Raw genomic sequence first — 17211 nt, 5'->3', positions numbered from 1 at the left:
TATTAAACAGGATTCAAAGGAGATTAAAACTATGAGAAGTACAATTTGTTTTAGTATCAAATTTATATGGGGAAAAATGACTTTTTTTTCATCTGTGATGAAATTAATTGAGCTGAAAAATTTTAGGTCCTTGAATATCAGTTCCTTTTTCCACACTTGAAAAAATTGTATTTAGTTTGTAGTATGTTGGAATTGTAACTTTTTTATTGCCTTCTAAGAAACAGAGGTTTAGCATAATGTCTAGATCGTTCAGTTTGGACCAGGTATCTCAGTTGCTCTTGGGTCACCTGGCTTATGGGACTTTTCACAAACAAAAGTTTCTTAGTGTATTTTCAGGTTCTTAACTTGACGGATTATGCTTAATACTCAAGACTTATACTACTGTACTACAGATTTATTTTCATAGCAATAAGTCTTTGGTTATTTATGATTCCAGTCAATAACAAAAACAAAAAGTCAATGAATCGTTTGACTGGAAAGGACTTTGAAGAAGACCTCCCTGCATAACTTCACCCATCTCTGATAGAGAGAAATCAACCTTATTTTTAATGGTATTTAGAAAAGGAACAAGGGAAGAATTCCCCTAAATGTTGAAGCTATTTGTGTTGGGTATTTGCTCTTCCCCATATAGAATATTCCATTTCTGGCCTCCGTGCCTTGCACAGGCTGTTCTGCATGCCAGAAAAGCTCAGAAATGTTCTCCCTCCCCCTCTCATCCTCTTGGAACTTCTTCATCCAGCTCCCAAGGTGACAATTATCAAAGACCTTTCCTGATTTCCCCAAGTTATTAACTCCTGATTCCAGAGATTATTTTTATCCGTTTTGAAAAATTTACCTGTTTGTGTAAATAAACAAAATCCTCCTCTCCAGTAGACTGTAAACTTCTTGAAATTACTTTTATTTTTAAGCAATTTTTAAATTTACTTGTTTGTGGAAATACACAACATGCTAATCTCATCCCCTTCCTAGTAGACCATTAACTTCTTGAAATGACTTTTATTTTGTAATCTTGCTTGTTTTTGTAAATACACAAAATGTTGCCCCCGCCCCCCACCTCTAGACTTTAAACTTCTTGACAACAAGGTTCATGAAATTTTTTTTTTGTCTTTGTATCCTCAACATTCAGCACAGTGCTTTACTAAGTACTTAATAAATGTTTGTTGAATTGAATTGCACGATCTGTCTCCCTCTACAGCTAAACTTTGGCTGTTTTAAAGTCAGTATGCTTCCCTGCTAGTTATTGTGAAAAGTGACATCAACTGGTGATATCTGTATTTGAAACTCGTGATAATAATGTTGGAATGGAACCTTCTCTTACTCTCTTTTAACAAAAGCGCATAAAATGAGTGTTTATCTATATCAAATTGGCCTATCACAAAATTCTACCATTGGATCAACAAGCTCTTAGGAACCTGTCATTAACACTGTGGACTTAATTTTTTTTTTAAATCAATGACTTGGATGAATTCTTGCTAAAGTTCCAGATAACACAAAGGCAGAAAGACTAGATGCGTAATTCACTGGATGACAGGAATCAAAATAATATACTACAACAATTGCCTTAAACTAATAAGATTAAATTCAATAAAGTAAAGGCCTATATTTGTATTAAAAACTCATCTTTGAAGAATGTGTGTATTAAAATTATTAATTAATTAAATTGTTAATGATTAAAATTAGCAGTGTGTATAAAAATATCTAGGGTTTGGGGGTTTGTTTTTAAGATCACTAAAAGTGACCAGTGTGACATAGCTGCCAAAAAATCTAATTCAAATCCTAGGTTATATTAATAAGGTAGAGTATCCAGGACTAGGGAGATAACAGTACCATTCTCTATTCAGACCACACCTGGATAGTAATATTTAATTCTGGGCTCAGCATTTTAGGAAAGACTGACAAAATGGAAAGCATCCTGAGCTGAATAACCAAGATAGTAAAGAACCTCAAGATTATGTTATATGAATTAATCATTATTAAAGAAGATGGGAATGGTTATCCTAGAGAAGGCTTAGCATGGGAATAGTGAGGCATGATATCTGTATTCAAGTAATTAAAGGGGTATCAAGTGGAGGGCAGTTAGATGGCCCAGTGGGTAGAGTTCTGGGTCTAGAGTCAGGAAGACTCATCTTCCTGAGTTTAAATCTGGGCTCAAGCACTTACTAGATAGCTGTTTGATCCTGGGCAAGTCACTAGATCCTGTTTATCTCAGTTTCCTCATATGTGTAAAAGGAGCTGGAAAAAATTAATGGAAAACCACTCCATATCTTTGCCAAGAAAACTCTAAATAAGGTCACAAAGAGTCAGACACAACTGAAAACACCTGAACAAGAACAGCAATCAAGTGGAGCAGGGATTATGCTTATTCTGCATCTTCTGCTTGGCCTTAAAGCCTAGAACTAGGAGCTTCAAGTAGAAGTTGTAGAGAAGTCGAGTTTTTTTGGAACTTAAGGAGAAACTGCCCAATAGAATTATCCAAAAGTAAAAAAGACTGTCGTGAGAGACAATTGTCTCTCTAACTAGAGCTCTTCAATCAAATCTGGGTCACCACTTATGAGTCTAGATGCCCTTTGAGGAAACTTTGAACTGTTACTATGTGGTTCTCTGAAAAGATAAACAAGATTTGACCTACCTTAATAGTATAATAGAGGGAATGAGCCCAAAAAGAATTTATCATAAAACAAACTAGGATTATCCAAAGGTTATTTTTATATGAAATTTTAAGGACAACAAACACTTTTGAAATCAAATAGATTTGCCAACATTTTTACAGTTTTAATATCCTGTCACAATAATTAGCTCATTTTAAGCCTACCAGCAACATAATAGTCCATAAGAACCAAGTAGTTTCTTCTTCTTGTGCTTTAATTCAAGGAAGTATACAGAGATGATTCACACAGAGTTTTGATTACATTATTCAAGAAATGTTCTGACCTAACAAAAATAATAAATGGAGCCTCACTTTTATATTATAATCTGTTGTCTTCAGAAACTACAGTATGCAACATTTAAATTCTACTTCCTTGGTAGAAGATAAAATTCAGAAGAGTAGCTGTACCTAGCCAAATACACAGACAAGAAATTTGTGCTACAGGCAACATAACACTTAAGACATTCTGAGATCATTTCTCAAGATATTTCAAAAAGGGGAATATTCCAAAAGAATGGAAAAGATGGGAATAGTGTGACCAGGAAGATATTAGCAATTGCTAATTCATATACCTGCTTTCTTATCTCTACAAAATCTTTATGAGCATGGTCTACAATTCACTTCAATAAAAATTAAGTAAATAATATAAGTAAGGCACTGTATTAAGTGCTATGGATACAAAGACAAAACAGGTAAAAGCCCTTGCTTTCAAGAAACTTAAATTCTACTAGAGAAATATAACATATCCATAAAGCAGATATGCCCAGGCATGACCCAAGAGAAGTAGATAAGTCCCCTTACTTGCCTGTATTGTCTATTGATTATATTGGGAAAGTCCACCGAAAAGGTGAACACTTGTGACAATATATAAACTTGCCTTGTCACGGACATATGTTGACTATTAACATCACATTGATGAGAAAGTTCATATCAAATTTATACATCAAAGTTATAACTTGGGTTTGGCCTTTAAAAGGGGCTACATTCAAAGTAAAGATTCCAAAGAGCTGGAGAGAGGTTGGGGTCAGAAGGGAGACAGGGTTCACATTGAATCAATTCCTTGGAGGGAAGCCTCAGTAATCCAGCATCTCTAAGAAATTAGATGTATGTTGAAGAACCAGTATTAGATGAGAGCCATACTACAATGGAGAGTCAGAAATGCTAAGTGGTATAATTATGAAGGGGTAAAGAAATAGGTACAGCAAGGAGCCTCATGCAGAAAGTCTACATCTTTGCACTGGTACTATAAATCATGGGAACTGTCTAGGTCCTAATGGAAAGATGGGAGGTTTTCTGGACCACCTATCAACCTGAGTTCCTTTTCCTTGTTAGGGGTGGGCGTGGGGTTGGGAGAAGGAGCCCAGGGTAGTAGTATAAATCCAGAGGACTCTACAGGGAGGGAAATGCTCACCAAAATGGAGGGTTGCTTGAATGGCTGAATAAAGGTAGGGTTAAAAATTGTTATTATTTAGCAACATATGCATATCCACCTTTTCTCTTTCCATAGCCTTTTTAGTGAATTGAATTTTGTTTCTTTTGAAATCAGTGTTACACTATTATGCCATATAGCATCACTATGAAAATATTAGTATTTTTTAAAATTATCTTCTGTAACACCTCAAGATTATTTAAAGTGTCAGTTTCCCAATATAATCCAACTCAATTTCTTCCTCCTATTCAATCTTGCATTGATCTCACTGTCCATCTACATTTGTATAAGATATGCATATCGAACTATTCCAGTAGGTTACTTATCCAAATGCACATCATAATCGTGACAATATGTTGTGTGTGTGTGTGTGTGTGTGTGTGTGTTGTTTTTTTTTTTCAGTATAGATGGCTAGGGCAATCTTTTTTTGGGGGTGAACACGGATCTCACTGAGAAGGCCCTCTGGTGCTCTAGGACTCAACATAACAAGAAAAGTACCATCTGATTCTGGAAAATTTCACCATTGATAGGGAATCCTTATTTTATGTGAACCTTTTACAGGACATCTACATTATTGGTGAACAGTTCAAGTGAGTATGTTTTTCTGTTTTGCTTAATGTGGCTGCTCAGCAGATAGTTAAACAAATGTTATCTCCGTGGTCATTTTTGCCATTGAGTCTTGTAATTTAATTTATGCATAAGATACACCTTGCTGAGGAAAGATTTTTAGACTTCATTTTGTTCTCCTGAATCAATTGCCGTTTTGAAATCAACAAACAGTAGAGATAGTGGTATATTATATTCTCAACTCAGTAAGTTTTTATGATATTTTAAAAATTACCCACAAATTCCCATCTATTTCTTTTTTATCTTTTCATAAAGGTTAAACGTAATATACTTATTAACCATTCTCATCAAGATTTTAGAGAAATGAATAGGCATGTGGAACAGTGGTGCTGATGCCTTTTTGGTTTTGTTTTTTGTTGTTATTGTTGTAAAAGTACAACTCATTATTTTTCTTTTGGAATTTTTCCCTCTTTGAAAAATTGTAAAAAATCATTGCCTTTAGAAATCATATTGACGACAAAATTAAATTTTTTCCTATGGTCAGATATATATACTCTTACCTACTTCATATAATTAAGTGCCATTGATACTTCCCCCCCACCCATAGTTATCAGGAACTGAGGTGATAGAATCCAAATGTAGTAGATTTGCTGTTATCACTGATGAAAATTATTAATATATACATCTTAGATAACCTATTTAATTTCATATCTCTTTATTTTCTACCTTCTACTTTCAGAATAGAGGTTATTGAGATGATCTAGCTTAGTTAAGCATATTGGGTAAACAAATCAGATAGATTTACAATATATTCAATCCTTATTGAGTATTCTGTTGCTGCTTTGCTTTTTTTTTTTTTTTTTTTTTTTTGGTGAGGCAATGAGGGTTAAGTGACTTGCCCAGGGTTACACAGCTAGTAAGTGTTAAGTGTCTGAGGTGAGTCCAGATTTGAACTCAGGTCCTCCTGAATCCAGGACTGGTGCTCTATCCACTGCACCACCTAGCTGCCCCTGCTGCTTTGCTTTTAACATTAAAAGATCCAGCTTGATAAATGGGAAATTCTCAGTCGGGCATTTTCCTGCCATAACTCCCTTCCTTTTGTTTAGGGCATTTCATCAGAAGGACATTCGTTGGACTGACCAATATTATCCTATTACTAAGAGTATTCCATAAATATAACATGATCTGTGTTTAAAAATGGACATAGTGTCTTGCTTGAAAGGGCCAACAGGGTGTTGCCACAACTTCCAAAGGGACTCTAAGAACTCAGGTCCACAATTGACCAGGCAAATTGTTCAGCCAGTGGCCACTGGCTTGTATAGCAACTGCCTCAACCAAAGATAACTCTACCTCAGGAATTTAAGATGGCTAAGTCAGAACAGCATCTGAGGAGCTATTTGCCCAGAGAACCCAACCTTCTGATACCTCATGAGTAGTATCCTTTTCATATTGATTGCTTTGCAATGGCACGTCTACATATCAACATATGAATGCCGATGATATGCTTTTTGAGGACCAGCCTACCTGAGTTAAGAGAGGTTTATCATCAATAGATTGGTCACTTGTTGATGAATTCTTTGGCCATGACAATCCATGAAATGAAGAAAAATACTTCGTGTGTGCACCATTTCAGTTGAAACTGATTTACTAGATTGTTTTTGTGCATGACAAATCTTTGGTTCAGTTAATTCTTTCTCTTTTCCTATTTAAAATCTTGAGCGAACTTAGATGAAGCTTTCTCCAACCACTAATGTTAAAATTTTATTCTGTTATTGTATTATTTATCTTTTAATTTGTATCTTGTCTTCTTACCTAGAATTCACGCTCCTAGAGGTCAGGTTTCATGTCTACAACTTTTTGCATCTCCCATGAAACCTCACACAGTGCTTTGTAGATAGTAGGTACTCAATTTGTACATTTTTAGATGTCTAGAGTTTTAACTCCAGAAGAGATCTCAGAGATTAGTCCAATTCTTTAGTTTTACAATTGAAGAAACAGATTTGGATAGGTCTAAAATTGATATCTGAGTCCATTTTAGTCTGTAAATCAGCTAACCAGGCTTTCCTAGGTTTTGGCTCAGAGTTTGGTTCAAGTCCCTGTTTAAGGCCAAGACTGGTTAATTAGATTAGCGAATGGATAGAGCATGTCAAATTCATACATCTCTTTCATCTTGCCCTCAATTCTGATTACAATCATTCCATTTTAAAGAGGGGAAGACCCGTGTTTTAGGCAAGGTTGTACTGGTGAATGTTTAACAACCAGCTTTCTGAGCATAACACACTTTTATATTTAATCTGTATTATTAACATTTTCCTGTCACTTTAAGTCTAGAAATCAACAAAACAATAAATAAGTCAAGACCCGATTTGTAGCATTTACTTCTGAGATGTGAATGCTCACAATGAAAATTTAATAATTCCAAGCTTGTTAGGAGCTGGCTCTACCACACCTCTGATTATAGGTTTGTACAGAAGATGAAATATACTTGAGAATAGCAAATTATTCCTGTTTTTTCAGCCAAGGGTCAGCAAGTTCTTTATCTTTGGATGCCACTTGTACAACTAAGTGGTACCATTGGGTATTGCTAATGAGCTTAAGGCAAGAAGGAGAAGAAAAAAGAAGAAAACAAGAAAAGTGGTGGGTGAACATGGGAAAGAAAGGAAGTCATTTATATAAGGTTAAAAATAACAGAGTGTGGTCATCGACTGTGTAAATGACATTCAATTAAATTTTCTACGCAACAGACATTTAAGTACCTTCTTTCTTTTTCACAAGGTGCTTTACTCGGCTACAAAAGTGAAATTAGATATAGTCTCTGCCCTGAAGGAGATTTAAATATAGAAGAGGAGACAAACATATATTCAAATAATCATAATAAAATATGATGCTTATGACCTGTGTTACTTTGGGCAAGTCATTTAATCTTTCTGGGCCTCACTTTCCTCATCTGTAAAATGAGAGGGTTGTAGTAGATGACCTCTGAGGTCCCTCTAGGTCTATGATCTTATGATCCCAAGACTATAAAGGCAAAGGAAAGATCCAAAGAAGTATAGGAGGTTGAGAGGAAAGGAGAGATGTTTGGTGGACAGACAGCTCTGGCTGGTTAGGGACTTTAGACATCTAAACAGCAAGAGGTCTTTGAATATTTTGCAGGCAGAAGAGAAAACCATGAAGTCAAAGATAAGCTCATAAAGGGGATGGGAAGGAAATCCACTAAAGAAAAGCATTACTTTCCTCCTTAGCTTATCATAGGTTGCTTATTAAAGTAGAGAATAAGGTAGAGCATTAGTCATACCTGTCTCTGATCTCCAGATGGCAGTGTAATTTCATAGAGACTACTTTTAAGAATATGTTATCTACTAATGTAAAAAATGGTACTTTTCTATAGCTAATGACCACAGTTTAGAATGAAATAGCAAAATAAAAAATACATAGATCTATTTTTAGTACTTGTTACAACTTCAGTAGAAATTTGAATGCTCCAGGCTATAGGTAGCTAGGGCTAAGCTTTTAGCTTGGCATAACTAAAAATACTAGATTCCCCTGGTAAATATTTTAGAAAGGTGTCCTTTTGTTAATTTCTAGATAAACAAAATCCCAGATTATCTATAATGAAAGCCGTATTTGGACGCTGCTTCTTGATTTTTAAATCAACTATTTGTAATTCAAAATGCATTTTGCCACAGAAATATTTTTATAAGTTGTCAGGTTCCCCAACTATCCAATAAAATTTGGAGCTGAAACGATTTAACCCATAATGTAAAAAACAATACTGCACATTTTTAATGATTAAAATTTTAAAAAGTCAATAGCATTGCAATGCTCATAACTTTTTAAAAGCCCAAGAACAATACAATAGTTAAGACATACATCATTTAAAAATAATTTATGTTAAATATTGATATTGAAAGAAAAGCAGCTTTAATTTGAGAAAGGTTAGGAGAGAGCTGGAGGCATCTGTCCAAATTCTGAAAGGAACTCTGGGCACTTTCTAGAGCTTTAGTGATTGAAAACACTGGTTTCTTTTTTAAGTCTAATTTCACTTCAAAGCATATGGCTTTTTTCCCCCCTTAATATGTGTATTATTGACACTATCCTTATGTATATCAGTCAGGACTAGAGTAATTTTTGCACTCAAAAATGGAATGAAAAATACAGGGGATAAGAGATTTTCTTGAAGAACTTGGGCAAAATAAGGAATAGGAAGAGGAAATGAATTTCAAAACGTGCATATATACATATTATATTCATATCTATGTATACATATATATAAAGACTAAATATATGTATATGCACATGGGTAACATGCGCACTAACATTAAACAAAAACAAACGAACAAATGAATGAATGAACAAACAAATAAATAAATATACATACACACACATATATAAAAGAGATTGGCTAAAGTGAAAATCATTTGACTGAGGTCTATGAAAGACAGTAGGGAAAAAAGAGAGTAAGCTTATCTATGATCTCCCTAATGGGAAAGAAAGGAGTAAGTAGGAAGGATACTTTGGATCAGATTGAAACCCATGCTTGGGTTTCTTCTCTCTAGGTCTATTGATACTAACCAAGAGTTTGTTTACTGTTTATACTTTTTGCAAATTGTAATTGCCTGGATAAAGCACCGGCCCTGGATTCAGGAGGACCTGAGTTCAAATCTGGACTCAGACACTTGACACTTACTAGCTGTGTGACCCTGGGCAAGTCACTTAACCCTCATTGCCCCGCAAAAATAAAATAAAATAAAATTGTAATTGTCTATCTTACTTTTAGGTAGCTAGGTAGCTTAATGGATAGAGTTCTGAGCTTGGAGTCAGGAAGACCTGAGTTCAAATGTAGCCTCATATACTCACTAACTGTGTGATCCTGGGCAAGTCACTTAACCTCTTTTTGCCTTAATTCACTGGATAAGGAAAAGGCAAACCATTCCTATATCTTTGCCAAGAAAACCACACAAAGGGTCATGAAAAGTTGGACATGACTGAATGACAACAAAATTTTATTTTTAAACTACCATCAAGGCACTGCTTGTTTTCCACTGGCCTTAGACTTGAGAAATTCTGTTGTAAACTCATTATCACTTAATCACTACTAGATTTTAAAAATGGGTCCCATATTGATACTCTAGTTCCCAGTTCTATTTTATGTACAGTATTCTGAAACATTTTCGCTGTCCCTTTTACTGACCTTTTCCACATTTTCAGGAGAATTGTAAGGATTCTGCATAGTGTTTCATTCAAGTTACCCATTAAATTTATAGTTTCTGGATTCAGTCCCCATATTATTGGTTTAGGCCATCAAGGATAGTTTAAAGGCAGTAAATGATGCAGGAAAATGTACATAGCTTAATAATCCAGGAACCTAGCAATGAACGTGCTTAGTATCTGTGTGACTATGTGAATGTAGGTTTGTATATCTGAAAGTGATTTTGTATCTGTATTTGTGCTTTTAGCTATATGAATTATGTGAAAGAAAAGTTTACCACCTGAGAGTATTTTTCATAAGCTTTTATCTAATTACTTTTATCTAATTGCATACATTTTTATCTAATCAAAATATAAAAAATTGAAAAGTTGCCACAATTATTTTAAATTTTCATGTAGTTGTTAATTTCCCATGCAATCAATTTTTTGAGAGTCAGGTATTTCAGATTCAGTAAATTTATATTTTATCATTATTCATTAAAGGTACACTGCAAAAAAAGAAGTATATTGGTACATCTTTTGCCTAATTCAAGGAAAAGAACACCACTGTTCTCAGCAGTTTATCTTCCTTACACTGCTTCAGATGTATTTCAAAGAAGTTTATATGAGGTTCCAGAAATTGTTAGAATCACTCATCATCTGTACTATAATTCTATAACAGAACACTCAGGCTCTATGTTCTTTAGGAATTTGCTAGGTCAGCTTTTATGCAAAGCATACCCTAGCTTATAATTAAGTTAAATTATGTCTTCTTTAAAAATGTGTTTTCCATTCTAATTTTAAAGTGGAAACTGGTAGGAAAGCACTGTTGATTAAGACAAAGGAATTTAGAATCTTTTTAAAAAATGTATCTTATTAATCAGTCATTTATGTTATACAACCTCAACTGCTGCTGCTAGTCAATCTTGTTATATCTCCTTTCTCAATTCACTTCCACTCTCTCCACAGCTGCTCTTCCAAACATTCTCATCCCCCCTCAAACTTCCCATGGTTCTCCCTCCTTCTACCATCTCAGCTAAGATCCTTGCGTCACATTTTACAGAAAAAAACAACCTGAGACCATTTGCCCTGAACTCCCTTTTCTCTCCTCTTCCTCATCTTCTACCACTCAATTGCCTTCCTGCCACTCTCTCCTCTATCCCTGTCTCACATGAAAAAAATGGCTTTCCTCTTATCAGTGCTACCCCCTCTACTTGTATGAGTCATCCCTTTCCAAATGATCTCCTCCAACAGATTGTTCCCTCTGTCATCCTCACTCTTTCACTCATTTTCCATCTTTTCCTCTCAACAAACTCATTCCCTACTACCTACAAACATGCCCATATCTCCCCATCTGACTAAACAGAGAAACAAACAACAACCCTCTAACTTTAGCAGGTCCCTGCTAACTATTGTCCTGTATCTCTTCTGCCTTTGGTAGCTAAACTCACCAAAAAGGCCACCTACAACTGGTGCTTCCACTTTCTCTCCTCTCACTCTCTTCTTAATCCCTTACAATTTGGCTTCCAACCTTATCATTCCATCAAAACTGCTCTTTTCAAAGTTGCTGATCTCTTAGTTGCCAAATCCAACAGCCTTTTCTCAACCTTCATACTCCTTGACTTCTATGCAGCCTTTGACATTATTTATCATTCTCTCCTTTTTGATACTCTCCTCTCTCTAAATTTTTAGGACACCATTCTCCCCTGGTTCTCATTCTACCTGACCCCCTTTCTCTGTTTCCTTTGCTGGATATTCTTCCATATCATCCCTTTTTACCATAGTTGTCTCTCAAGGTTCTATCCTGGGTTTTCTTTTCTTCTCTCTCTGTAGTATTTCATTTGGTGTTCTCATCACCAAAGATTCCCCCTCCCAGATTAAGCTCATTTCTTCTTCTTCCTCCTCCTTCTCCTCCGTCTTCTTTTTTTGCAGGACAATGAAGGTTAAGTGACTTGTCCAGGGTCACACAGCTAGTAAGTGTCAAGTGTCTGAGGTCGGATTTGAACTCAGGTCCTCCTGAATCCAGGGCTGGTGCTTTATCCACTGTGTCACCTAGCTGCCCCCAAGCTCATTACTTCTAATCTCATTACCATGCTGCTAACTCAAACCTTGACTGATACCACCTCCTTCAATTTTCTCTCCCCTCTGACCAGAGAGCTGGAGGGCAGAGTACCAAACTCCTCCCAATACCTCCTCCTCCTCCTCCTCCTCCTCCTCCTCCTCCTCCTCCTCCTCCTCCTCCTCCTCCTCCTCCTCCTCCTCCTCCTCCTCCTCCTCCTCCTCCTCCTCCTCCTCCTCCTCCTCCTCCTCCTCCTCCTCCTCCTCCTCCTCCTCCTCCTCCTCCTCCTCCTCCTCCTCCTCCTCCTCCTCCTCCTCCTCCTCCTCCTCCTCCTCCTCCTCCTTCTTCTTCTTCTTCTTCTTCTTCTTCTTCTTCTTCTTCTTCTTCTTCTTCTTCTTCTTCTTCTTCTTCTTCTTCTTCTTCTTCTTCACTAGTAAGTGTTAAGTGTCCGAGGCCGGATTTGAACTCAGGTACTCCTGACTCCAGGGCCGGTGCTCTATCCACTGCGCCACCTAGCTGCCCCCCAATACCTTCTTTTATGGAGGGCAGAAAACTGGACTTAGCCCACTCCACTTTGTATCTGTTGCTCTGTTTGCTTTCAACTCCATGGAACAAGATACCCTTTGGGGTCCCCTCCACCTTTCCCTGATTCCTTTTGTGTGTCTCCTTCTGTACAGTGTTAGCTCTTTAGGGTCAGGGACTATCTTTTTATTAATTATATCACTAGCCCTTAGCACATAATCGACACTCACTTAATGTTTGTTGAATTTTATTGGATCATCAACTCCTGTAGATTTCATTACCATCTCCATGCTGATGATTCTCAAATCTACCTATCCTGTCCCAAACTCTGCTGACCACCAATCTCAGACATCTCAAACTGGATATCTAGTATATATATATATATATATATATATATATATATATATATATATATATATATATATATATATATATTTTTTTAGTGAGGCAATTGGGGTTAAGTGACTTGCCCAGGGTCACACAGCTAGTAAGTGTCAAGTGTCTGAGGCCGGATTTGAACTCAGGTCCTCCTGAATCCAGGGCCGGTGCTCTATCCACTGCGCCATCTAGCTGCCCCTCTAGTAGATATTTTAACTCAACATGTCCAATACTGAACTCATTATCTTTCCCCTAGATCTCCCCATTTCCTACCTTCCCTATTACCATAGAGGGCAACACTATCTTCTCAGCACCCTGGGCTGGCAAACTGGGAATCATCCTTGACTCCTCACTATCTCTCACCTCCTATATCTAATCTTTTGCCAAGGCCCGTCGATTTCACCATTATAATATTTCATGAAAACACCCCCTTCTCTTCTCTGACACTGCCACCACTCTAATACAGGCCCTCATCACTTCATGCTTACACTATTTTAATAGCCTGCTGGTGAGTATCTGTCTCTCTCCACTCCAATTTGTCTCTCTCCACTCCAATCCATCTTCTATTCTGCTGTTTGACCCTGGGCAAGTCACTGAACCCTCTTTGCCTCAGTTTCCTCATCTACAAAATGAACTGGAGAAGGAAAAGGCAAACCATTCTAGCATCTTTGCCGAGAAACCCCCAAAAAGGAGTTACAGGAAGTCAGATATGACAGAAAATGACTAAACAGCAACAGTAGCCTACTAAAGGCTTTAATCAGTGTTTAATAAAATAGCCATTTTAATATGAATTCACGCGTCGTGGGGATAAACCTGGGCAAAATTGAATTGCTAGTTTACTTGCTGTATCCCTTCTTGTTCTTTCCTTTTCTCCCTCTATAGGACAGTGCCTAGTTCTGAGGGCCCCTCATTCTAGGTCTCCTGTTCCCCTGGTATCCTCTCACCACAGTAGCCTCTTGCCATGATTCTTCCTTTCTTAGAAAATGTATCTGTCTTGCTCTGTTTCAAAAAAACCATTAAATCCTAAACATGAGCTTCTAGAAACAGAGAACTACTCATCAGCTCTGCCATAATTCTGATCTAAGAAACTCAGGCAATATCTATTTTTTTCTATTTTATTATTATTTTATTTTTTCTCAATTACATGTAAAAACAGTTTTTAACATTCATTTTTTTTCAATTTTGAGTTCCAAATTCCTTCTTCTCCTCCCTATCCTTTCCCCTTGAGAAGGCAAGCAATTTGATATAGATTATACCTGTGTAGTCATGCAAAATGTATTTCCATATTAATCATGCTGTAAAAAGAAAAGATCCCCCCAAAACAAGAAATATAAATGACATAAAATATATATTTACTCTGCATTTCCTGTGAGTGTATATATATGTGCATATGCATATATGCTATATACATATATGTACACATATATGTTTCTATATATACATATACATATATAGAGAGTGAGCAATATCTATTTTTAAAATATGCTGGGGCTACCTTTATGTAAAATAGTTACCATATGTGTTCATGTAAATATAGAGAGCTGGAAAAGACCTTTGAGATCATCTAGTCTAGAGATCTGCTTTTTCTCTAAAGGACCAGATAACAAACACTTTAGACTTTGTGGGCCAAGAAACAAAATCAAGGATATTATGTTCAAAGTTAGTGTTCCCTATTATCACAATTGATTAAAATGCTCATTTATTGATGTAGATGTATAATAAAGTTGTATACATTTCATCTTTGGAAATGTCTTTTCATGAAGATAGGTACTGCCAAATACCGATGCCAGTGCATTATCTTATGATTTTAATTAACCATATTTATTGCTTAGAAGGCATTTACAAAATCCTATTAGATTCTTATCTTGATATTTGCTTTTTTGTATGTCATTGCATTACAGACTAATCACTTAAAATTGAAGGTCAGGTAAAGGTCCTCCATTGCACAGTTAAATGTATTTTGAAATATGAAAATTTCTTTTTTTATTTGTTTATTTATTTTTATTTATTTATTTTATTTTATTTTATTTTTTGCGGGGCAATGGGGGTTAAGTGACTTGCCCAGGGTCACACAGCTAGTAAGTGTTAAGTGTCTGAGGCTGGATTTGAACTCAGGTACTCCTGAATCCAGGGCCAGCGCTTTAACCACTGCGCCATCTAGCTGCCCCTGAAAATTTCTTTTGTACTTGCATTAATGTGTAAAAAATACTGCTGGAATTGTAGTTTGAGCTCAGAATATAAATCTGCTGAGAAATTTATGTGGGAATGGAGATCTTTTTGTTTTAACTTTTGATAGAAGAGAAAGTATATAAGCTTGACATTACTTGTGATCCAAATAATACTACTTGTCATTAAATTGACTTTACTGCAGTATAAATTTTGCATGTAAGTACTGTTTTGCCTTGTAATTTTAGGTTGAATTCATTAAGAAACATTATCAAGTCTGCAACAAAAGCTAATTTCCAAATCCATTCAGTGTTTAATAATAGAGGTTGAGGTTAATTCTTCTTGTTCAGAAAAATTCCAATCTTGTTACTTCCTTCCAAAAACAGTAATGCATTTTTTCTTTTTTCTTCTTGCTTTGACGTGATGGGTAGACACTGGTAATCTTTAAAAAGTGACAGTACGAATGCACTCAAAATGTTTTCAAATTTTAACAATGTCACTACGATTTATAGTGTGCCCAGCAGCATGAAGCCACAAGCATGCCACATAGTGTCTGTCACAACTATTCAGCTCTGAGAAAGCAGCCACAGACAATATGTAAATGGATGAGTTTGGCTATGTTCCAATAAAATTTTATTTTAAAATGTAAAAGCCATTCATAGTTTATAGGTCATATAAAAAATAGGCAGTGAACCAGATTTGGCTCATGGGGTGTAGTTTGCTGACTCCTGATCTAGTCCAGCTACTTAATTTTATAGATGGGGAAATTTTATAGAGAAATTAACTTGGCTAGTCAAAATTTGAACCCCGTTCCTCTGATTCAACAATTTATTTCCTCTGTACTATTCTGTCTTCCTTGACCCTTACCTGTCATTGTTCCCCCAGATTCAAGATCTCTTTGTCCTCCTGAGGTTATATTGTTAGCTAATCTCAAGCAAGAATTCATGCTAATTGTGTTCCTATAAGTGCTTTACTTCATTTTCTAGGCAACAGATATGTATTTCAACAATGGCCTTCTGGGATCAGTACCCCTACCTTTGTTATTTACCTTAAGAAATGGTTCTGGGGCAGCTAGGTGGTGCAGTGGATAGAGCACCGGCCCTGGAGTCAGGTGGACCTGAGTTCAAATCCGGCCTCAGACATTTGACACTTACTAGCTGTGTGACCCTGGGCAAGTCACTTAATCCCAATTGCCTCACCAAAAAAAAAGAAAGAAAAAAAGAAATGGTTCTAATGAAATAAGTTCCAGGCCACATAGGAGAAGTAGTTATGGCATACCAATAGGGGAGACTTTGCGGGGCAGAGGAGGCTTTCAGTTACCACATGAAGTGCTATCCATTCTCCTAATAGGTAAGGCCAGATTTGACAAAGAATACTTCACAGTTTCTATATACTGAAACACTACTCAGGAATGCTTTTAAAAATTTTGCATGCTTGGCTTATTTGGAACTATGACTTTTTTTTTTCTGTCTGTTGTTATCTGTCCTATATTCCACATGGCACATAATTTTAGCACTGAATGAAATCTTGGAGATTATCTAGTCCATTCCCTTTATTTTATAAAGTGAAATCTAGAGATGTTAAGTGATCTCTTTGATCAACTATCATAATAGTTAGATGGAGAGCCAGGATTAGAACCCAGGACTCTGATGCATACCTTTTTCTGCTTTATCATGCATTGACCATGTCTGAAAATTTATGTCTTCTTCTGCACCTCTAGTCTCTCACCTGTCTGTCAGAAGATGGGAAACATCTTAGTCTTCTGGAGAAATGATTAGTTATTGCATTGATCATAGTTCGTAAGTTTTTCATAGTTTTTTTTCCTTTAAAATGTTGTCATTTTAAAATTGTTCTGTTTCTGCTCCATTCTGTATCAATTCACATATATGCTCCATTTCATCTTTTCTGGCACAATAATATTTCATTACATTCATATACCATAATTTGTTCATCCATTCCCTAATTGATGTGCACTTTGTTTCCAGTTTGTTGTTACAAGAAAAATTGCTACTATAAGTATTTTTGTATATATGGGTCTTTCCCCTCTTTCTTTGATCTGCTTAGGATATATATTTACTTGTTATATTGCTGGTTGAGAACATTTGCATAGTTTTGCAACTTTCTGGGTATAGTTCCAAATTGCTTTTCAGAGTGGTCATATCAATTCACAGCTCTACCAACAGTGCATGACATTCAGAACTATAACACCACCACTATTAAATAACTAAAGATGGGTCTCATAGAGAAGGCAATGGA

The 17211-nt window shown here is 36.1% G+C and overlaps 1 protein-coding gene across 1 annotated transcript in view; it reads right to left on the bottom strand.

Annotated features, from left to right (window-relative positions):
* The window catches only part of CCDC28A (coiled-coil domain containing 28A), a 29969-nt gene extending 14068 nt beyond the window's left edge, over positions 1-15901 (bottom strand). Inside the window, 1 exon segment of the mRNA XM_044003495.1 lies at positions 15823-15901. Coding sequence (XP_043859430.1) covers positions 15823-15901 — 79 coding nt within the window.
* Positions 15902-17211: the final 1310 nt, after the last annotated feature.

The sequence above is a fragment of the Dromiciops gliroides genome, chromosome 4 (genome assembly GCF_019393635.1).
Source record: "Dromiciops gliroides isolate mDroGli1 chromosome 4, mDroGli1.pri, whole genome shotgun sequence".
NCBI lineage: Eukaryota > Metazoa > Chordata > Mammalia > Microbiotheria > Microbiotheriidae > Dromiciops > Dromiciops gliroides.
This window is presented reverse-complemented; position numbering and strand designations above follow the sequence as displayed.